This window comes from Electrona antarctica (genome assembly GCF_951216825.1).
Source record: "Electrona antarctica genome assembly, chromosome: 16".
Lineage (NCBI taxonomy): Eukaryota > Metazoa > Chordata > Actinopteri > Myctophiformes > Myctophidae > Electrona > Electrona antarctica.
Window position 1 is genome coordinate 21,534,506 of NC_136797.1, and position 24,643 is coordinate 21,559,148.

Here is a 24,643-nt window from a genome sequence, read left to right on the forward strand (position 1 = left end):
CTAAATCTACAATCGGGGATCTATTATTATTATTTTAATAATAACCTCTGCAATGCACATTGTCAGATAGAACTATGATGTAATCAATATGATGTCAGCCATCTCTATATTTGGACATGTACAGACACATGTCGATGGCGTAATGACAATGTCAGTCATGCCCAAATATGGATGGAGGGTGATTCAGAAAAGAAATTATTAAAAAAAAACGGTGGGTCGCGAACACTTGGGGCTGATCCTATCGGAGTACTCCTTGTCCAGTTCTTTGTGTGACGTTTGTGCCGCTGTACCGGTAAAAGTGCTTGCGAGACGCGATCAGTCTACATGGACTGTGGTGCGTTTCACTGCAATGTTGTGTTGGACGGTGCAACTCAGAGGAGGGCCAAACATATTTCCTGCTGCCGTGGCAGTGGGGTACAAGGTGTATTCCTTTGGCGGGTACAACAACCAGAACGACTGGCATCAGATCGACGTGCACGTCTTCAACACAGCGTCTTTACGTTGGACGAAGTTGCCCCCCGTGACAACCGGAAGAGAGCATCCCCCCGAGGTCCCCTCCAACTGCGTGTGCCACGCTGCCGTGCTCATAGAGGACACCGTCTACATATGGGGCGGAATATTCGATTTTGAGATAGATGACAACGACGATAGGGTTACCATAAACGGGTTCAGCTGCAACATCCTTTTTGCCTTCGATGTCGACACCCACAGATGGTTCAAACCCAATGTTTCTGGGACCGTTCCAAAGGCGAGGTTCAGTCACTCGGCCTGTGCCTTGGGGAAGGTCTTGTATATCTATGGAGGCAGCACTCTGACTGGATTGATTAATGACATCTTCAAGCTGGACACCGCCACAATGATCTGGTGTTTAATTAACGGCAGAGATGCGCCCGTTTCGGCATGCCACTCTGCCACCATCATCGGGACGAGGATGTTTATATATGGCGGTCGAGGGAACAACAATGAGATCTACAACAACATCAGGGTCTTTGACACGGACACTGACTGCTGGGTGACCACGCCCTCACAAGCCCAGCTTCTTCCAGAAGGACGTGCGTCTCATCCAGAAGGACGCATGTCTCATTCAGCCTTTACCTACAAGGAAGATCTTTACGTATTTGGTGGCTGCAACTTCCAAGGTCAGGAGATGATCTTCAACGATCTGTGGAGATTCAACCCACAGACCTTCTCCTGGACGAAGGTTGTGCCCAAGGGGAACGGCCCTGATCAGTTGATTATGTTGAGCTGTTGCGTCGTGGCACACCGCATCGTCCTCTTTGGACGATACAAATCGCTCACCCAAGACCAAGACGACGGCCTGTACATCTTAGACTTACTTCCCAGTCTAAGGACATTATGCAAGCTAGCCGTTATTCAGCACGGCCTGGAGCTGTCGGGACTTCCACACACCATCAAGTGGGAACTGGGAGCTATGACCAACGGAAAGTGAAAAGATGACAGCCATAATTTGTATGGATTTATTGTTATTAATATATTCTTTTTTTTAGGGCCTTTTCGGAAATTAGGTAATATGGCAGCCAAGTCTATGGGTTTTTGAAACGTTTGTTTAGAGTACTAAACGTGATGTCATGTGGCAGACAAGTCTTCTATGGATTTTTATGTTTGTTTAGAGTACGATGTATGTTTAAACGAGTGTGATTTTTAAATAGCCTCAGATCCACCGTCGCATTTGAGCACCAAATGCAGAAGAAGAGGGCAAGCTTCCGTGTGCTTCATGCGCTGGGTGAGCAACTTCATTGAAAAGAATAGGTGGAGGGGACGTCATTCTCTATATTTTAACTCTATAGGAGTTCGACACGGACATCATCGATATGACTTGCATATACACAGATGAATACACTTTTTGTTACCGCCGTGCTCTGGCTCTGGTGCGATATCCTCTTAGATCAACAACAGTTATACAAGTAATGGGTCACTCTCTGAGTGGCAAGAGTTGACTTTTTCATTATAGCTACATGTCTCTAAAATGAACAAACGTTTCAGCTATCCAGCTGAACTATTTGTTCATTTTAGAGACATGTATAGCAATAATAAAAAAGAGTCAACTCACTGGACTCTGACAGCTACAGATGAGACAGTTGCAAAGGAAAGTAAGAGACAAATCAGGACAAAGGACAAAGGGGGGAAGAATTGCTTTACAGGGAAAGATCAGCAAGGTGTGAAGAGGTCACATGTCATGTCTGTATATGTGCTCCACTGAACGCATATCATTCCAGTTGTCAAATATTGCCACCGGGCTCGAAGAAGCAAGGAAACGGCCGGGGCTGTAACTCTCGATTATTGTCTTAACAATTATTCTGTCCATTCTTTTTTTTTTCATATCCTACTATAAAATGAAGAAACCGACGTCTGCCTGCAGGAACTGCGTTTTCTCCTCAGTGGGTTGACTAACCCACTAATATTATATTTTTACTGACTTGGCTAAGCATTATCCATTGAATCCATTGTACAACAGGTATTTAGTGCAGTACCCTTTGTAATAGTACTTGGAGGACATCGATCCTATACGACATCATATTGATGACATCACGGATCTCCACATATGGGCATAAAAGGTACACCGACAGCAACACCGATAAGACAGATACGGTTCTGCATAACCGCTGGTCAGACCGAATGTCCGATCAGCAAAACTTACCATAACGTTTAAGTCCAGACACAGACGTTGTGCATCTATAGATAGATAACAAAGAATCACGTATACCACCCCGAACTATTTGTTCATTTTAGAGACAGGGCGGTGGTGGCTCAGGGGTAGAGTGGCTGGATGGTAACCGCATGGTTGCCAGTTCGAACCCGGGCTCCCCCAGAGTTAGTGTGGAAGTGTCCTTGAGCAAGACACTGAACCCCTAATTGCTCCCGATGTGCTGGTTGGTGCCTTGCATGGTTTCCGCCGCCATCGGTGTATGAATGTGCGTGTGAATAGGTGAATGTAATGCAACAATCTATGTAAAGCGCCTTGGATAAAGGCGCTATATAAATGCACCATTATATACAAATGTATCACCAAAGGATATCAAAAGCAGAAGCGTGGACACCTCCCCCAGCAAATTGAACCCTGGTGTCCATGTAATGCATGGGGTGATGAGCACACTTATTGGATTGATCCAGGGTCTCTCATGTGGGCTGAGCAGAGGGAGAGATGGCCTCCTAGAGACATGGTTTACTATGCCTGATTGCACACAGACAGCTGGTTATTAGCATGGATCAATCATGTGCAGCTGAAACAAATATATATATCCAAGGCTTCTTCTTACTCTCTCTCTCTCTCTCTCTCTCTCTCTCTCTCTCTCTCTCTCTCTCTCTCTCTCTCTCTCTCTCTCTCTCTCTCTCTCTCTCTCTCTCTACTAGTGTCTCTCTGTCTTCCTCTCACTGCACCCCCCCTCGGCTGTGCTCCATCCTTGCGTTACTAATTTAACCATCTCTCCCACTCAATATACACCTGTTCTCCCTTTTCCCTTTGTTACCCATTAAGACCCAAGGCCGATTCTTTCTTCTAAATAAGTGGTTCTCAAATCTTTTGTGCCAATTAAGGGAGGCTTTCTTGTAGTTGTTACGTCCCCAACAAAGAGGTCCAGGTGTTATTTTGTGCAAAAGCTCCTTATTGGCTATTTCCCCTACCATAAGCCCTAAATGAATTGCATTGAATTGAATGGGGCTATGGGATGTTGTGCTAATTTTTTTTTGTATATACCCTCTCTTCATAATGTAAATAATATCCCAAGCGGCACACTTTACTACTTATTTCGATGGAAATAAGCGAATTAGCACAACACCCCATAGCCCCATTCAATTCCCATTCAATGCAATTAATTGAGGGCTTATGGTAGTCATCGATATGACTTGCATATACAGATGAATACAATAAGGAATAGCCAATAAGGAGTTTTTGCACAAAAAAAACACCTGGACCTCTTTGGTGGGGACGTAACAACTACAAAGAAAGGTAAGAAAGCCTTCTAGCATGGAATTCTCCTTTAAGGTCCCCCCAAAATGATATAGATGTATTTGGCCAAACACTTTCAAGATTTTTCAAAAATGCTCAAAATAGCAGATGTACAAGCTCACAGTATATATGAGCTTGTATATCTACCGGTTTTGAATAGTAAATGCTAAAATCTAAAAGGACGGATGCTTTCCGGGTTTTTTTTTGTGGCTTTCGCCTTTATTTTATATATTTTATGGAGGGACAGACAGTAGGTTGACAAGAAATGGGGAGATGGGGGGAAGACATGCAGTAAAGGCCGTCGGGATCGGGAGTCAAACCCGCGGCACACTGCCAGACTGGATTACCAGCCAAGGTGCCTGGACCACTGAGCCATTTTCTCTGTACATATAAAACCCAGTTCCTCCTCTGGCTTCTCTATTCATTCCCACCCTTTTCCACTAAAACCATTACTTTGTTGACCGGATCGGAGAATTCAGTCATCTGAAATGTTTAGTCCTATAGTCTAGTCGTAGTCGACTAAATAACAAAAACCTTAGTCTTTTAGTCTTACTCGTGTTCATTTTGACAGCAAATTCAGATCATTTAGGGCTATATCTTGTGCCACCCCTTAGCTCTTATCCCTAAACCTATTTTATACCATTTTTGTACTATTTTGAAAACCCTTTTTAAATAGTTAAAATAGCCGATCTACAAGCTCACACCATGTCAATGTAGTTCGGCTAGCTGAACAATTTTGAAATGTTTTCCAAAATAGAAAAAAAATGGCAAATACGTATAGGGATAAGGGGTGGTGCAAGATAACTTATAAGACCCTTGTGTCTTTTGAACACACCATATAGTTTTAGTCCTATTTAGTCAACTGAAGTTGTTTAGTCTTGGTCTAGTCTTAAGGCCTATTCATACTCCATTTTTGGGTGACCACTGAAACGGTGGTTACTAAAAACAGATGTGTTGGGGTGAGTGCCTGAGCGGTAGTTGTAGTTTTGGTTAGTAGAAACAGATGTGTTGGGGTAAGTGCCTGAGCGGTAGTTGTAGTTTTGGTTAGTAGAAACAGATGTGTTGGGGTGAGTGCCTGAGCGGTAGTTGTAGTTTTGGTTAGTAGAAACAGATGTGTTGGGGTGAGTGCCTGAGCGGTAGTTGTAGTTTTGGTTAGTAGAAACAGATGTGTTGGGGTGAGTGCCTGAGCGGTAGTTGTAGTTTTGGTTAGTAGAAACAGATGTGTTGGGGTGAGTGCCTGAGCGGTAGTTGTAGTTTTGGTTAGTAGAAACAGATGTGTTTGGGTGAGTGCCTGAGCGGTAGTTGTAGTTTTGGTTAGTAGAAACAGATGTGTTGGGGTGAGTGCCTGAGCGGTAGTTGTAGTTTTGGTTAGTAGAAACAGATGTGTTGGGGTGAGTGCCTGAGCGGTAGTTGTAGTTTTGGTTAGTAGAAACAGATGTGTTGGGGTGAGTGCCTGAGCGGTAGTTGTAGTTTTGGTTAGTAGAAACAGATGTGTTGGGGTGAGTGCCTGAGCGGTAGTTGTAGTTTTGGTTAGTAGAAACAGATGTGTTGGGGTGAGTGCCTGAGCGGTAGTTGTAGTTTTGGTTAGTAGAAACCGATGTGTTGGGGTGAGTGCCTGAGCGGTAGTTGTAGTTTTGGTTAGTAGAAACAGATGTGTTGGGGTGAGTGCCTGAGCGGTAGTTGTAGTTTTGTTTAGTAGAAACAGATGTGTTGGGGTGAGTGCCTGAGCGGTAGTTGTAGTTTTGGTTAGTAGAAACAGATGTGTTGGGGTGAGTGCCTGAGCGGCAGTTGTAGTTTTGGTTAGTAGAAACAGATGTGTTGGGGTGAGTGCCTGGGCAGTAGTTGTAGTTGTAGTTTTTCCAACCACCGCATTGGTCACCTTATCATGTAAGTGATAATGAGTGAGTATGAATAGGGTCGACTACATAATCTATTAGTCCTATAGTCAACAGAATTAAGACTGCAGTCCACATGCTCACAACGTGTTGCGTTGTCTTGAGCTTGTAGATCAGCTATTTTTGCCACAGATATTTGATGCAGAATGCAGATGGAACACTTTAAAGCGCCACTTCACCCCTTTTGAAACCAGATCTTATTTGAATGATGTTTAGGATGTTTATGTTTATGTGTTTCTAGATATTTTAGTCATGACGCCATGTTCATGCCATGACCAAAATTTGTCATGAAAAAGTGGTCTCACTTCCTTCCTGGACTTCCATGTTGTCTCAGTCAAGCCTTAAGCAAAAGACAATGCAGAAGAGCAGAGCGAAAATGGAATAAAGACAAACTTAGTACCTCCTACAACACACTCCGAGAGAGCATGACTGCCTACCAGAATGCTGTCAAGGAGGCAAGAAGGTCTTATTTTTCTAATTTAGTCACATCAAATAGCCACAATCCCAGAGTCCTTTTCCAGGCTATAGACTCTGTAGTTGGCCCACCTCCCACCCAGCAATTAGAAGCATCCCCTGAAAAAGAGTTCCTATTACATTTTATTAGCAAAATAGAAGAAATTAGGCAACAGTTTACCCCGGGGCCTGGAGGCCTCGCTGACTGCATTCCCCCCCCTACACTGCTGATCCATTTTGAACAGATTCCCCTGTCAACCCTGGAAAAAATCATCTCTAAGATGAAATCCTCCACCTGTCCTCTGGACATTATCCCAACCAGAGTTCTCAAGGATGTCTTGCCTACAATAGGTCCTAACATTTTAACAATCATAAATCGCTCTCTATCATCAGGCATCTTTCCATCCAGTCTTAAAGCAGCTCTGGTTCAGCCTCTCCTGAAAAAGCCATCACTGGACCCCTCAATTCTAAATAATTTTAGACCAATTTCAAAGCTCTCTTTTTTATCTAAAATTTTAGAAAAAATTGTATCTACACAACTTATCTCTTTTATGAATTCTAACAGCCTCTTTGAAGATTTTCAATCCGGGTTCCGTGCGTGTCACAGCACAGAAACCACACTGGTAAAAGTAACCAATGACCTTCTGCTCGCTGCTGACTCTGGTAATTGTTCTGTGTTGCTCCTTCTTGACCTTAGCTCAGCGTTTGACACAGTCGACCACTCAATTTTAATTCAGCGGTTAGAAAAATGGGTCGGGATTAGGGATCGGGCACTCGACTGGTTCCGCTCCTACCTCATGGATAGGAGTTTTTCGGTCGTCATTGGGAAGGCCTCATCCTCACAGGCCCCCCTGTGCTCTGGTGTCCCCCAGGGCTCAATTCTGGGGCCGCTACTGTTCTCTATTTATATGCTTCCTCTAGGCCACATAATACGCAGACACAACATCAATTTCCATTGTTATGCAGATGACACACAGTTATACATTCCACTCAAGCCCGGTGACACCAGTAACATGACCCAAATTCTCACCTGTTTATCAGAAATCAAATGTTGGATGTCCCAGAACTCTCTCCAACTTAATGAGTCTAAAACTGAGATCCTCCTATTTGGCCCTTCACACTCCACCATCCCCTTCCAGTCACATCTTGGAAATGAAGCTCCACCCACACGGCAGATTGCCGCGTCGGCCAGATTCCCGGAAAATCTTGCCCCAGCGGCATTATGCCGCGTGGGTGGAGCTTAATTTCCATCCACCAGCTGTCTACAAACCCGGAAGAGACCCCGGCAGACAGCTTCTTTTGGCCACGCATGGAAGTTCAGATGTGCCCAGGCTGTCTCACAGTTGTGGTTGAGAGACACCCCATGTGCCCACATGGGGTGTCTCCCAACCACAAGTACACCAAAGCATTATGGGCATTGTAGGAATTCAACAATCCAGTCAAACCCTATAGACCAATTATTTGTTTACAAACATTGGGACTGGGCACACGAGTGACTGTTTCAATGTAATCAATTCCCAACAGATCTCCAAACCTGTTGTTTTGGGGAGCGCTGGTTTCAGTCCATTCAACCTCCTCTTGTGAGTTGGCTAGTGAGGTGCACCCAAGGAGACATTTATACTTCAAAGCCCAACAGTATTGCGCACAGAGAACAGCTGATACAAGTTCACATCGCATCGCAGATGCGACTGTTGTGAGCTTAGAGCAGGGGTTCTCAACCCGTGGGTCGCGACCCCTCGGGGGGTCATCAAATTATTTTGGAGGGTCCCCAAATTATATTAAAAAAAAAAAACTGAATGGCTGGAAAGTGGAAATGAAGAGTTTACATATAGTACACATAGTATATGCATACACCTTCCCTAATGATTATATCTGGTTTCAGTATTTTTTTATGGTGTATTGTCTCTATTATTAAGGTTATTGTAGCAGTCAATTTATATTGGGGGTCAGGAGGGGGCGGGGCGGGGGTCCCGAGACATTGCCAAAGCTCCCGTTCTTATGACAGCGACTGGAGGTGTGGTTTTGAAGACAACTGTTTTGAATTGCTATTATTGTTCAAACACAACAGAAACCAAGGATTATATATTTCAAGGGCGAGAGATCACAATAAAAATCCTAATCATTCTTCCTCCACACTGGGAGAAAAACAGCATCTAAAAGTTTGATGGGGCATTTTTTACACGTGAGTGCAGTTAGAACTTTTCCATTGCATCTTATGAGAGGTGGTGTTCTTCTGCTGCCTTTATGCGCGCGCATGCTGTTTCTTATCAGTGTGACGTCGTCTGATAAGGCGTCTATAGTCAAACACACATACTTCATTATTTTTCTTAGCCTGATTATCAGACTCTGAGCTTCCTGCAGTTCAAGTGGAGTGGGTGAGTCTACGGGTTGGAAACCAAGCTTTATCTTTCTGGCCATAGGGTGCAAATTTCAAATTGTGCTACTGTTTACCTACTACAAATGCTATTAACATTGAGTTATTGCAGCTAATTCTTCCAGCTGTGAAATGGCCCTTTAACTTAAGGGCGCGGTGATTGAGAGCAAAAACCTATAGACATCTTAAGTAAATCATCAGCACTGTGTAGGATTTGAATTATTCAATATATTTACAAGCCTCACCTCATTAGTGCCGTATTCACTTCTATCTGAAAGGTCAATCTGTTACGATGCGTGCCCTATATATCTCCATGAGGATCCATGTTTCAAACCAGAGAATATACAACACAAATACTGTTCGGTTATTTGGCGATGTTGTGCCTGGCTCCGACCAGCCCATGCAATAGGCAGAGTAACAGTGACTAACACGCACAGGGTGAACTAAATGTTCCAATAATAGCTTATATTTGATGAACTCAAACGTGCATTTTATAGGGTTTTTATTAATTCATATTAATCATAAACACTTACAATCATACATTCACACGTTCTGTTCACACTTCCCCCAACACAAGATGATCTCAGTACCCTGGATGCTCTGTCCTATTGGTCTGTAGTTCTATCCTGCTCTGTCGGTAGGAATTCTAGCTATCATTTAACACTCTATAACTGTCCCAGATCATGGTAAAGCTTAGCTTGTCCTTGATGGATTTCAGACTTAGTTCAGTGATAAGTGTATCACTAATTATGTGGTTTTAAATCTACGTTATCATTCAGTCAATTGCCTTTAATTGCCATTAATCAATCGGGAGAAAAGAAACACAAATAACACTTGGTTACAATCTAAACGGTGGTATTGGTGAATCTGATTATTGATTGTGCCACACAGAATAGTCACAGTGGGCTCTGACTGAAATCACACCTCCATGCTAAACACTTTCGGCCAATCAGATGCCACTGACCATCCTGCCTTTCTCTGGCCACAGCAGCCAGCTCCTATTACAGTCCCTGTAATGTGCCCAACTGCTACCTCTGCCTAGATTAAACTGTTTAGACTATTACAGGTATTTATCATTTAGCCTTTTTACCAACCCAATATATAATAGGTTATAATTTAGAACACATTTAAACAATTGAAGAGGAATTAAAGATTGGTTACTTCAATATTTACATGTTCTAGCTGAGTTGACTTCTCCTCTGAGAAGGAGTCAAAATGGCCTGTCTCACAACAGGAAGAGGCAGTAAAACCCCCATCCACCGGTTATCAATGCAACTGGAGTGCATTGGAATGTGGTCCCAGGACCTACAGCTATCCTGTTGCTCCAGGAGTGTGGTACACATTGATCACTCAATCTGACCCAATATATTTTACTCTAATGTCTGAGAATAAATCTCGCACACCCATAAATAACAAGACAAATACAGTTTTGAGAGAGTGAAGTCTTGAATTAAAGGCACATTGAAATACCGTTCAATTTGTCGTGCACTCTGCTGTTTATCAGATTTAATACATGCAACATGCAGGAAGTCATTAGTATTCCACAACTATGTTTTTTTGTTGTTGTCCTGTCTTGTTCCATTCGTTCAAAAACCTGCGGACAGACCCCATGCTTCTATGCATGAAGAGTCCAAGCTGCTTCTTTTCACCTGACAGGGGGGAGTTTCCCCAGTTGGACGTACTGTAGCGCGTGGAAGGAACATTCCGACCAGTTCCTTACTTCCTTTCCCCCCCATCAGGCGCCCTGGGCTCCTGGCTGGCCAGGGGGAGGTAGTTTAGAGACCAGGATTACTGCATGTTTTTTGTGAGGGTACCTACCTACCCTAGGGGACACGGGGAGAACATGCAAAATCCACACAGCACGCCCACAGCGCCCATAGCGGGAATCGAACCCAGGACCTTCTGGCTATGAGGCGACAGCACTAATCAATTCATCTTATTTTATCTTGCTGTATCTTATTTATTTCATGTTATCTTATCAATCATGCATGCTGAATAATTAACACAAAACACATTAGCATACACCGCCAGGAATAAAAAATAGCGATTACTGATAGCGTTTAAATATGTTATTTACATACGTGCCCTGAGGCTGATCAGTGATCGCACACACACACACACACAGACTCTCATAACCCAACACAGTCAAAATTACACACATAATATTTCATAGAAATCTAAATGCAAATCTCCTTGTTACATGCAAATGAAGAATAATCACAGATTAGCCCCAGGTGGCCCTGCTTCCTCCACACTGCACTGCTCATGCACTAACCCAGTGCTTTTCAAACTTTCTTCTGTTCCCAAGGCACTAAAGGGCAACTCGGAATCTCATGGCACACCTGGCTGGAAGTAGGGGTGCTGAGGGGGGGGCTGGAGCACCCCCTCCCCCCAGGCACAGCCCCCCCGGACAGGAGGGGAACATAATAATAATTGTAATCAAAATTCAAGACAGATTTCTGTTACTAGGCCTATGATAAATACAGTATCGGCGCCTTATCCTGGTAAATTGCCTGTGTCAGTTTGCTCATGCGTGTACGTGCGGAGAGGGAAAGTAAAAGCCACTTTTCTGCGTGAAAATGCGCGTGCAAGAGGCGCGTGCACGTGCAGCAAAGCGGTACTTTTGTACAAATCCTTGCTCAATATTGAACATTTTCCAACTATCTCAAGGAAATTGTGACAAAGACATTTGTTTTGACTTGAGACAACATGACACTTATATAATCAGTTCCCTGGTGTGGGGCTTTATTATAATCTCATTATGTATTCTAATGACTGGAAAATAAGCCAGATATAGCTATAGGGAGACACTTACATAAACAATTTCCCACCCAGAATCCTCCAGCAGTGCGCTATATTGATCTGGCAAATCCAAGATTACCACTTTGTCATGCAATCTGCCCCTGCTAACCCTGCAGATCAATACGCACTGAGTGCACTGGATAAAGATAGCCCTGGCTATCATGTTGCTGGCTAAAAAAGGAAAACAATAGAGAATACTGTAAGGGAGAATAGCCCACAAGGTGGTGGCCCTGTTGCCGAAAAAAGAAAAAAGGGGAAATATAATCATCCTTTGGGGCCCTAGAAAGACAAACAGATTAGGGTGAATCTGTCTGGCATGTAGAGAGCCCCTTGTTGTGCCTACTGTACGTCGTCATGATGTACTGTACGTCACGGCTTCAGCTGGAGACAAATCAAAGCAACAAACTGTTCCTCCTCTCTTTTCTTAATACTGCTGCTAGAAATACGTTGCTGTATATTATGTTTATTATTGTAATATACTATGTATAAGGTAACCTTATATCTGGATAGATATAGGCAGGCAGGCAGGCAGGCAGACAGACAGACAGACAGACAGACAGACAGACAGACAGACAGACAGACAGACAGACAGACAGACAGACAGACAGACAGACAGACAGACAGACAAACTGTGATTCTATCCCTCTACAAACAACTGTTAGGTCGCACTTACTATGAAAACGAGTAGTAACGCTGTAACGCATCACGCTCTTCATGTAATGCTGCTGCTGCACATGTGACGGGGTCGGTTTTGGTAGGCTGGTGTCTGAAGCTGTTAATGAGGAAATCACCTGCACCTGTGTAATTGGGTGGAGCCTTTAAAGGCAGGCTGCAGTGCACAGAGAGGGAGAGCAGTGCACGGAGAGAAGAGAGCTGTGGAGAGGAACAGAGGGCAGAAGGAGCTGGCTGGAAGGAAGGAGAGCGGCCATGAACGGGGGCCAGTGTCGGGGCACCGAGGACAGGGACACCCCAGCCGGGGAAATGGTTGCTTGGCACCAGGCGGGGTGTGCCCTGTCCGCCCGTGGCAGGACCCGTCTGTGGAGGCGCAGTGAGAGGACCCAGTGAGAGGTGGCAGACGGTAAAAGAGGGGATGCCGATTCAACGCAGCAGAGGGGCGAAGTTTCGACTAGCCCCTCTTCAAAGCTAAGTACCCCTCTATGGTAACCTGACTCCGCCAGATGGGGCAGCAGAGAGTACACTGGGTTCCCCCCTCCTGCTCCCATCTGGGAACTCTCAGGCAGACTTGATGCCCGGCCACAAAACGGCCGGCCAATCAGCAGCAGCTATCCCGCCTCTAGCTGCTGCTGATTGGCCAGGCCGTCAAGTCTGCCTGAGAGTTCCCAGATGGGAGCAGGAGGGGGGACTCTCTGCTGCCCCATCTAGCGGAGTCAGGTTACCTCTATGGACCTTGAAGTTGAACTTGACAGCGTGTGCACTGTGCAAACGGACTATTGTTTTAAACCCACGATTTTAGTTATAGTTTTATCTTTTGTTTGTCAGCCACTGCCTTTTGGGACAATTTTATTGAGCTTTTATTGGTCTGGTCGTTTTATATTGTAACTTTTATTATTTAAGTTATTATTGTTTTGTGTGCTGTGTTTTGCTACTGAGAGACCAAATAGGCCATAATAGACAAAACCAACTGATGTGAGTGTTTGTTTGACCCTTAAGGACCCCCCCCCCCCAGAAGAACTAAAGATGGAAGACTGCTATATGGAATATATGGACTGATCCCTATCCCAGGAGAAAGAATGGAATGAACATTGTCTTACTCCCTTAACCTGATACAGTACCTTTTTATGTTTAATCATTTTAATGGCAATAAATCTGTGTTATTGCACCCTTGCTCTCTCGTTTTACTCTGCTCAACCCTGGTAGAAGAACCTGTGTGTCTTTATGTATTTTGTTAATGTCTTTAAGTGGAGTCCTGGGCTCCACAGCCTCCAGGTGGCGTAGTCGGCTACATACATTATTATTATACTTTTTTTAACCTCGCCACACACACACACAACACAGGGGGAAAGGTTCCATAATCCATCTGACCAACGTTAGCTTCCATGCTAGCTGCTTCAGCTTAAACATATCTCACAGAGGACACCAGAGGCTCGCGGTGATTTCACCACAGCACAAAGCTGTCCTCGAGCAAGCGTGGAAGTCCGTGGTCAGACAATGGTCTGCCCCAACTAGAGGGCAGCAGGGGTCCATCCGGAACCGAACACCCGAGAGCTGAACCGAGAACCGAGCCGGTTTGGGCCCAAAATCTCGTTCGGATCGTCTGAAATGCAGTTACCCGAAATTACCCATGAGGACCCGAGCTTTATATATTAAACCCTTCAACTTTAAAAATAGGTTTCAAAATAGACATGCGTGCGTTGTAATTATTACATTCTAAAGTCCATATTGTCTGTTGAACAGACAACGAGGGCTGGGTCTCGTCATGCACCTCGACATGCCGTCTCTCTCTCTCTTTCGCTTTGTCTCTGCCTCTCTCACCCTAATCCCGACAGCGCTCGCAAGCACGGCACGCACGCACACACACACACCGCTGGCTACATTAATGCAATCATAGCGGCCCCCTTGAGCGAGCGAGGCGAAACGCAAAGCAACGAGCAATGTGGGACAGTTTTGTTGTGATTGTCAACACCTCTGGTAAGAATGTCGGTGCACTAAAATGCATTAATATTATGCAAGTTTGCAACCCTCCGCTGCACTGCCTCGAGAGGCTGGGTGCACGCGTCGCTCATAGAGAGCAGTCTCATGTCATGTTGAAGCATATAATATTGCAAAGAACACACTATGGGTCCGGATCTATATCGGATCGGATCAGCGTACCGGGTCCAAACACTCAAATCCTTCTCGGCTCCGTTTCGGACCGGATCCAATCCTTTTGCGGCCGTTTCCGGGCGGGTGCGGCCAATTAAAATGTTTCTCGGATCCATAGCGGTTCGGTTCAGATATCACCGGTCCCGTTTCGGACCGGGTCCAATTTCATGGACCCGTGCTGCTCTCTAGCCGCAACCCCATGTGAAATGCACTCCCCCGCGGCTAGTTCATTCCACAGTTTTTGATGTGCCAACACAAACATTAAACGCCATTAACAATAAAGAGACAATATGACGTAATGAGGCACATTATATGTAAGTTTTCCCTTCATTGTCAATGGCGTTTACAAAACAAACATTGAACTAAAGACAAACATTAAACCTGTGTATAGGAAAATAAAGGTTGAAGCCACAAAAAATAAGCTTTATAGTCTACATCACTACATGTACCGGTATATAACGATGCAATGTGATATAGCTCTATTTAACACAATGCTGTACCCCTCCAACGGTAGGGATCAGCCTTCCATTTCGACATCCCGCCACTCCGACATTGATTTATAATTGTCGGAATGGCGGTACTTTAATTTTTTTTCAATGGTCCCGCCATTCCGACACGGGACATCCCGCCATTCCGACACGGGACATCGCAGCACAGATTGGAATATTGCTTCCATATTCGGTAGACACCCCTCCCCACCCACCCACCCGGCCAGGCTCCTCCAGTGTCCTAAAATCACCTTAATAATAAACTGAACGGATAATTTAGTGGATTACATTCAACAGACTGTTCTTATTATTTGTACATGTGGCTCAATCAATTTTCTCCACAGCGCGCCACGCACCGTGGCCTCACAACCACAACAGTGCAACACCAAAGTCCTCCTCCACACCACACCCCCAAAATAAATCTACCATAGTTTCGTGCATGTACATTCTGTGAAATGTTTATTGTCATTCCATGTATCTACAAGCTCCTGTTGTGTCCACAGCGCGTTGTGAGCTTGCAGACCTTTTACGGTATATACTTTGGCTTCACTCTGCCACCACGCAGCCACATGTCTGCGTTTGTTTGTTTGTTTGTTGGTTTTTCTTTATTTCTGCATATATACAACACACTCACTACACTACGGATTACTGACACTGGTATCATGACTTTTCAGTACTTGATGTTTATGTTGAATACAAATATTCTTTCCACTTTAACCCATTTAGGCCTGACGTCGAAATAAAAAAAAACGTTTGCTCTGAAAGAATATATATTCAAAGATTTGTGCCGAATTTTTACGATTTTTCAAAAATAGCAGACCTACAAGCTCGTAGCGCGCCACTCGGTGGCGCGCTGCGAGCTTGTAGATCTGCTATTTTTCAATAGCTAAAGTATAACATAATGCCGCCCAGAATGGGTTAAACCAGTGTGGGCAGCTCTCTCTCCTTCGTTGCAAGCATTGAGCCATGCATGTATAACAAAGGCAATAGATGGCCGTCATGTACAATGTAGTGCGTGAGTGTGGACTGTGGAGCTAATGAGGTCCCACCAGAGGCAGGGTGATCAACATTAAGACATAAAGCAGCTAGTCGTAGAGCGCTCTCCGAGGGCCTATAAAGCTGCTGTTCCCGTTTGTTCTTCTCCTTTTTCGTCTCCGTCGGGCAGAAAACTCGTAGGTCCAAAAAACAGTTGTACTTTTCCATGCAGGATGTTCAAATATGGAGATAAGAGGTTTCTGCCCCGGCAGTTTTCAACATTATCCATCCCCCTGTTGTTGTCCTTTCCCCCCCCTTCCCTTGTCCTCATGTCTTTGTTACCGCTTAATCATCAACGCTTGTTTTGTTCCTTTTCCCTTCACTGTACCACTCTTTCTCTGGTGTGGGATTCATTTGATCTATTTTATGCACAAGATTCCACCGCTGTACATCTGGGTCAATGTTTTGTCTGAAAATTAATATTACATGAAGCTAGTTAAATTTCATACTCCCTCTCTATACGCACGCACGCACGCACGCACGCATGCACGCATCTGATACTGTATGTATCATAACACATCTTCTATGCAGTCGGTTGTATCTCCATATATATATATTCTTTTTATGTTTTCTTCATAATACCCTATTTTATATTTCGTGACGATAGCCGATCGTGCGGTGTCTCGATGCAATACAAAAAGAAATATGTCGACTATTGAAGATGTTATCTAATCGACATGTTCTGTGGGTTTTTGGTATTTAACCAATGAAAATAATTAACAAGAGCCTGTGACTACATTAGATCCATTGGAACACATTCTGGGTGCCTGCCATGCAATGGCAGAAACACAGGTTGAAATCCGCCATACTTAATCGTAATCAATATGCAAAACTTTTACGTCTATGGCCGGCCGCACGGTCTACCAAAGCCCCGCAATATATACATCAAAACGTGCGGCCGGGAATGGTGTGCTTGTGCTTTTCTTTCCGTTTTGCGTTAGCGTGCAGACGTAATTCGCAATAAACTACACGAAAGATGCCCCATTCAAAGTCAATGGGGAAACATGGTGAAAAACAGAAGACGACACGTTACTTTGGAGCCACATTACTCTGGCATACTGTTACGTAGAAACACAATTTAAACAACGTCAAACAGCACCCGAGGCCATCGACTTTGATATGGTTCAGACGGAATTCGAATAGGTCGCACGGTTTGTCCGCTATCGCAGTTCAAAGTGCGTGTGGTCTGAGAAATAATCTCGGCTCAGTGTCGCTATATTTGGTCTATTTGGTTACCAACTATCCATCCTTTAGCTGGGGACCACCTGGAACACCCTCAAGGACCACTGGTGGCCCCCGGACCACTGGTTGAGAACCAGTGATATACAGTATTTATCATTGGAGCCATTGGTGAGGGCTGAGGTAGCCATGCACGATGCCAGCCTAACAAGGATGAATGCTGGGCTATAATTTGTCTATCCTACTTCATCAAGATATTGAGAAAATAACATTTGATGAACTCAGTAAGTTAATAGAGTCCACTGGGTGTTAACAAGCTACTAGGGCTGGGCAATTAACTGAAGACATATTGAAACCAAAACTTAGAACATGCTGTATGCTAGTGTACAGACACAGTATACAGCATATGGCATTTTTATTATACACTTTTCTTTCCTTTTTTTTTCTCTTTAGGAGATCGAGGCATAAAGCATTAGTGTTTTTGTCCTCCAGGACTAAAAATAATCTTCTGAGAAGGTGGAAGTACGGGTTGAGTTCGACGCACGGATAATTAAATCCCGGCCTGTGAGAGGACTAATGATGAGAATTTCTCAAAGCGGCCGCGGCTCAAGCCCTTCATTTTCGTCCGTGCCATGAAAAAACAGCACTGACTGTGAACTTTGTGCCGGCACTTAAAGTCATCACTCAGCATGTTCATGCTGCGAGAGCAATCCTTCTGAGGGCAGCAGAGATATAACCTGAAATGAACCTGACGTGCTGCTATTTCATCCAGATATGGACACGGACAAGCTAGACTAGAGTCTTCCGACTCAAAACAACCCCGAGGTCCAGCACCTTACGGCATGGATGAATACACACACTTTTTGACATATTCCATAAAAGAAGTGAGTTTCTGGGAGTGCAATGTGAGAGTATATAATCCTTGCGGCCATACTGTGTTCTGCTGCTGGAGACAGGGACGATCTCGACTGAAGTCCACAAGCACACATACTGTTCAAAGCATGAATCCAGTAAAGCTTGAGCATATCCTTCCTTCTGTTCTGTTTATTTTCTGTGGCATGCTGGCAGTTCTAAAGGCTCCTCTTGCACGTTTCATTAATCCACAGGATATAAAATATGTAGCCTACATATTGATTGAGAAGCAAATCTATGTTCTGTGTATGGTGCCAACTACTATGTTTCTATAAAATAAAATAAAAGCTTCAACAGTTATTGAATTATAATTTTTAATGTAGCCTACTGTATGGCTTTGTAGGAGGCTATAGCCGTCTATGAGAGGGTCTGTGTGTGCACGGGCATGTGCACACACAGAATCCAGAGAATCTCGCAAAGTGAGAAACCACACCGCGGAAAATGTCTTGTGCACGCTACCATTTGGCCGCGTCAAATTATCAACCTAAACCACTTAAGTTGTGTTCTAATTTTGTCTGAAACAGCAGAACAACAAGCTGTACAAGCGTGTCGCTGGGAGAGCTTGTGAGATTGTGCTGCTATTTTTGGAAATAAAGGGAAGTTGTACGCAGTTTCAAGACCTCCTTCTGCTTATCACGGCCACTCCCCGCTCACTCTTTATCAACATCACCTGCCTTCCATCATCATTCGACCAATCCTCGTGGCAATCACACCTATAAATACACCTGGGAGCTGTCACTTACAGTACTTATTCTTACTACCTACGTGGTCTTGAACGATCCCCCCACCCACCCCTACCACCTCCATCTCCTCATTCTCCCCCTACTTCCTACTCTTTTCTCCATCTCTCCCAGGAACCCGGGGCAGTGTCGGAGCAGAGACGACCGCTCTCTGAGCGAGCATCGACGGCGTCCGCTCCCGAGACCATACTCCCCCACCCTGAGTCTCACCCTCTTTTTGAAACCGCCTCCTCGCCACTCGCCCTACACACTTGCCCTCGATATGCGCGTTCACGCGCCATATGGCTGCGCCATTTCCCAAAACAAACTGGTCAGGCTCCTACTTGGCCTCACCCCCCGAACCCACCTCACCCCTGCCCACTTTGACAGGCTGGAATGGCTTAGGGTCGACGACAGAGTACAGCATCTTGCAATGGGTCTGGTCCACAAGATTCGATACACCACCAAGATACCCTTGTACCTGTCTAGATACTTCCTTAATGTTAACGAAGTCCACACCCACAACACCAGAGGGAGTGCAACGAACCATGTACAACCCAGATTCGGCACAAACAATTGACTAAATTATTTTCGCTCCTATGCCACCAAAATGTGGAACGCCCTACCAACAGTCATTAAGACATGCAAATCCGGCCTGGGCCATGGCTCAGTGGTCCAGGCACCTTGGCTGGTAATCCAGTCTGGCAGTGTGCCGCGGGTTCGACTCCCGATCCCGACGGCCTTTACTGCATGTCTTCCCCCCCATCTCTCTCCCCATTTCCTGTCAGCCTACTGTCTGTCCCTCCATAAAATATATAAAATAAAGGCGAAAGCCACAAAAAAATCATTAAAAAAAAAGACATGCGAATCCCTTGACTCCTTCAAAACCGCTCTCAAAGGGCAACTATGGACAGCTGCAATTCGAAACTGGCCCCCGTAAAATCTGAATCCCCCCCACGGCCCCACCCCTTTTTCCCCTCACTGTATATGTTTCTTTTCCCTTTTTACCTCCTTTATGATGAATTCCTGTTCTGTTCTTTGACTATATAGAAGTGTCTATTTGTACGTCTCTAAATGTTTTGATGAATTGAACAAGGTGGACCCTCTTGTAAACAAGTGTAATGCTTAATTGGTTCAATTAAATATAATAATATAAAATAATAATAAACTGCTCCTAAACAATCTTCATCTGATGCAGAATAGGGCTCTTTATTTACCCCACTGTGAAAAACTATATAAATGAAACCACACAAACAAAATAACACACAATGATGTATAAACACCATGTCCATATTAATGAAATCCACATGTCACACAAACATACACGATGCAATGCAATATAACTGTACAAACAAAATAACAGGTAACACAATTGCATGATGGTAACCATGGCGAACGAATGGAGTCTGTTTCCTGTTTCTGCACAAGGAGGTATTTCCACTGTTTTTTTTATACCCAGCACCCTAATCAAGGGAACTTGATTCAGCTGGAGGGGCACTTCCTGACGAGGGAATCTCCCGAGAGCACTTCAAGTCAAGGGACTGGTTTCAAAAAGGGCCTCACTCTACCTGCAGGGTTCCAAATCCAATAAGCATCCTCCCCCGAAGGTGTGGTCTCTTACTAGTGAAATGTGTTTTAAATGATGAAAATAACATACAAAAAGCAATTGTGAAGAATAATTCTACAAATGTCTTCTAAATCATGACAGTTTTCTGAAAAACTTTTGTTTCTATGTCAGTTTCATGTCAAAGACACCCAGCATTATCTGTATTTGGCTGCCGACTCCATCTGAAAATATGTTGTTCCATGGACCCCCCTAGAAGCAAAGATTTGAGTTTCGCTCTGAAAGAATATATATTCAAAAATAGCAGACCTACAAGCTCGTGAGCTTGTAGATCTGCTATTTTTCAATAGCTAAAGTATAACGTAATGCTTAAAACACCAAAGGAGGTATGTACACGCACCCTCATAATCACATGGTTTCCCTTGAGCCTTGATTATTGCACGGTGGAGTGTGAGTCACCAACGCGTCTAGAACCACTCTGCACCTGTTTTCCGCCATATGTCATAATGTCTGTCATCAGCTATTATCCCACAGCGCATTTCATTTGCAGTCGGGGCAAATGAGTAGCCACCGCTTCGGCCTCCATCAGCAGATCAATACGGTGTGGCAGAGTGAAGGATCGGTGAGTTGTGATCCAAATGGACCTTGATAATGTGCTGCGGAGCTTTCTGGGCGCTGCCGGGAGACGGCTGCTGCTGAGTGCTTATGACTCGATCACTTCATCATCTCCACAAAGTTCACAGCGGGGAGCTTTCTCAAATTAAATTCTTAAAGCTGCAATCCACAGCTTTCATTTTGCGTTGTTTCGTGAACGATGCTTTATTTTAAACAATCTATGGTAGAGTGGTGGTTTTCAAAGTGGAGGTCGTGGTCCCCTGGAGGGCCAATTGGATTTAATTTATTTATGTATCTTCTAATTAAAGGGATTGTGACATAATTGTAATTTTTCTTATTTTTTGTTTTGTTTTCTGCTCCATTGCATTAAAAAAACCTGAACTTTTAACAATCAGTAGATTTTCTGTGGTCTTCTGGCTCAAACAAGTGCTCTGATTTTCCTGAAATGAAAATGAATGAAAATTGTCATGAAACCTTTACATTTGTAGGATATGCCTATAAGATTGTTAGCGTCCCAATTAGAGCACGTGAGTTTTCAAAGACTATAGCGAAAATAGTCAATCTATAAGTTCACAATGCGTTACATAGCGTGCATTGTGAGTTTGTAGATCCGACTTTTTTTTTTTAACCCTAGAACACCCAACTTAACTTTTGTCAAAGGATCACTATTATTAAACCTGGGTATATTTTACCCAATGTAATATATTCCATAAAACATGTTTCTCATCAATCTATATTGAAGTAGGCTACAGCAATACATGGCAACTTGAGGTACTCTTCTTTAATATTTCAGCATGATCAAGACCCACCTCAGACATCAGCAACATTGTGAAAATGTTACTGTAAGTGATTTTCTTTGGTTAGAATAAGTGTACAAAATAGCTATATTGTGATAGTAACAGGACTCTCAATGTTTCTCCATCTTTCTATTAAACAGAAAATGCATTTTCAGGCCGGGATACCAATTTCATCCAATCGGGATAGATAACTCAGTCAGGATACAGATTAAACAAGTGGAATTGAAAGTGATGACACAATTGCGACTGGAACACTATAAAAACGTAGCTGATAAATGACACTAATAAGACGTAGTATGCACTCCATATCTCATCACAACATGTTTGTTTTCTCTGGTTCATCCATCTTCTCACTCCCCTGTATTTTCTTCCACACATGTGTGTTCCTCCCAGCAATGTTGTCCCATTGATTAATGTATGTGGCTGTCATTGTGTCAAGGGGTTGCTGCCATACACACAGAGGTACTGTGGGCCAGGGGTTCCCAGACTGTGGTGCGTGCAGTGGTGTGCACAGATAGACACTAGGGGGTGCTAGAGCACCCCCTGCCCTTTTGGCAATGTGCCCTTTAGAAGAAAAAAAAACACTTTTTTTCTTTTGTACAGTTACACTGTACAGTATGTGGACCATGGTAACATTGATCAATTCTTGATAAAAAAGCTTCTAATATATTATTTAGGCCCCACAATCTATAAATCTCACACTATTAAGGCAACCGGCCGGTTCCACACGCTGCACAAAGTGCCCTTTTTTCCACTTGAGCACCTGCCCCTCTAAATGTCTGTGCACACCACTGGGTGCGTGCACCCCGTGTGGTGCATGAACGCTGTCTAGGGCAGTGGTTCCCAAACTTTTTCATGTCAAGGACCCCCAAATTGAAACTGATTGGCCCGCGGACCCCCATTTGAAAGGATATGCCAGGGACCCCCCATAGGAGAAGGTTTCTACAGCTCTAGCAGACCTGAATTGGTCTACGGACCCCCATTTAATGGCATTTCTATCTCTGAGACCCCAATTTATTTTGTAAAATCACTGTTCATTTAACTCTGAGACGGGTCCATTTGGTTCCATTTGTACACTCTCAGAGTTACAGACCCACAAGGCATAAGGGTCCATTTTGTTTCCTAACTATCATGCTGGGGACCCCCTGGAACTCCCTCCTGTACCCCTAGGGGTCCCCGGACCCCACTTTGGGAACCACTGGTCTAGGGGGTGCGTGACATGAAAATGGTATTGGCGGTTTTAACAACAAAATCCGGTAAAAAATACTGTTGTGAGGAGATGTATAGAGCAGGGGTTCTCAACGTTTTTGGCCGGGGACCCCCGGAAATGCTTTGGCAATGTCTCGGGACCCCTGCCCCGCCGCCTCCCGACCCCCAATATAAATTGACTGCTACAATAACCTTAAACCATTTTGGGCGGGAACCCCTTTTGGTGTTTTAAGCATTGTTATAATTTAGCTATTGAAAAATAGCAGATCTACAAGCTCATAGCGCGCCACCGAGTGGCGCGCTACGAGCTTGTAGGTCTGCTATTTTTGAAAAATCGTGAAACTAAAATTGATTTTATTTATTTATTTATTTATTTTTGAAAATATTTTGGGGACCCCCTAAAATAATTTGGCGACCCCCAGAGGGGTCGCGACCCACGGGTTGAGAACCCCTGGTATAGAGCAGCGGTGTGTAGTGTACACTGAAGATTGTCTGGGTGGCTGTAGGTGCAGAGACGCAGGGCTCCATTTTCATCACCGCTAAACCCCTTATCCCTAAACTTCTTTGCCTTTTTTACTATTTTGCTGAACATTTTTTAATAGTTAAAATGGCCAGTCTACAAGCTCACAACGTGTCAATGTAGATTGGCTCGTTGAACTATTCAAAAATGTTTTTTCAAAATAGTAAAATAAAGGCAAAGAAGTTTAGGGATAAGGGGTTTAGCGTAGATGAAAATGGAGCCCTAAATACGTTGGCAAATATTCCACATCAAACTGTTCGTATACATGCCTCATTGATATTGATACAGTTGATCACTTTATCTTTGGTGATACATGCAAATCGACCTGTCACTTTATCATCGCTTGTGAATGTAGGCTACTCAACAACTCTAAGAAAAAAATATATATATCTGGCAAATCAATTACATGAACAAAATGCTCCCAGTATAGACACAGGGATTCAGTCAAGCAAGTCTACAGTACAGTATAAGTACAGTACAGTCCAGTACATCGAACGCTGATGATATCTTTTCTGCCCACAAGGGACAAATTGCACCTGTATTGGTATGTTCTCAAGGTCCACTGCACCTTGTGCTATCTGATTTAGTCTTTATCTACTGTAGTGTGAGCAAGGGCACAGCCACACAAACATGTGCATGCGGTCACACACATCTCACTCACACACACATGCACGCACGCACGCACGCACACACACACACACACACACACACACACAGAGAGAAAAATAAAAACAGATTCTTGTCTGATGAAGGTTAGAACACTGGAGAGCAGATCGGTAGTGGTCTTCTGGGCAGTAAACATTTACTGAGCAGTGCCCCACTTCATTTATCTCTTTGTCCGCCTTCTGCACAGCTTCAACCAGAAAGACGCAGCCCAGTACATTGGATGGTTCAAGTAAAAGCTCAAATCACGAAAATGAAATTGCCAATTTTGATGTTGGAATGTGGAAACACTTAACACTTTGATTGCTACAAGATCTCGACAGGCCTATTTGGATGTTGCTACCGTTTAACATTGCACAAAGGCCTTGTTCGGGGGCCCACAGCAAAATGTTCTCTTATAGCGAGAATCACACGCATACATCAAAAGAAAGCTGAACTTGTCCACTTCAATTTAAAAAATACATTTTGATTTTACCATGTTCCATTCTGGAGATATTGACCTTTTTGCAACACCTGCATTTGCCTGGAAGTGGTTATCTTGAACAGCGAGCAGAGTTATGGATGGTTTAAAGTCAGAGACATTGACAGGCAGATATAAAATTGAACCCAATAAATATCCTATACATCC

At 44.0% G+C, this 24,643-nt stretch overlaps 1 protein-coding gene across 1 annotated transcript; it reads left to right on the forward strand.

Moving 5' to 3' along the window:
• Positions 1 to 349: 349 nt before the first annotated feature.
• Positions 350 to 1,450, forward strand: LOC306939343 (kelch domain-containing protein 3-like; the record flags this gene model as incomplete). Its single annotated transcript, XM_079523928.1, has 1 exon — positions 350 to 1,450. One exon carries the CDS (start codon positions 350 to 352, stop codon positions 1,448 to 1,450), a length of 1,101 nt encoding a protein of 366 aa, XP_079380054.1.
• Positions 1,451 to 24,643: the final 23,193 nt, after the last annotated feature.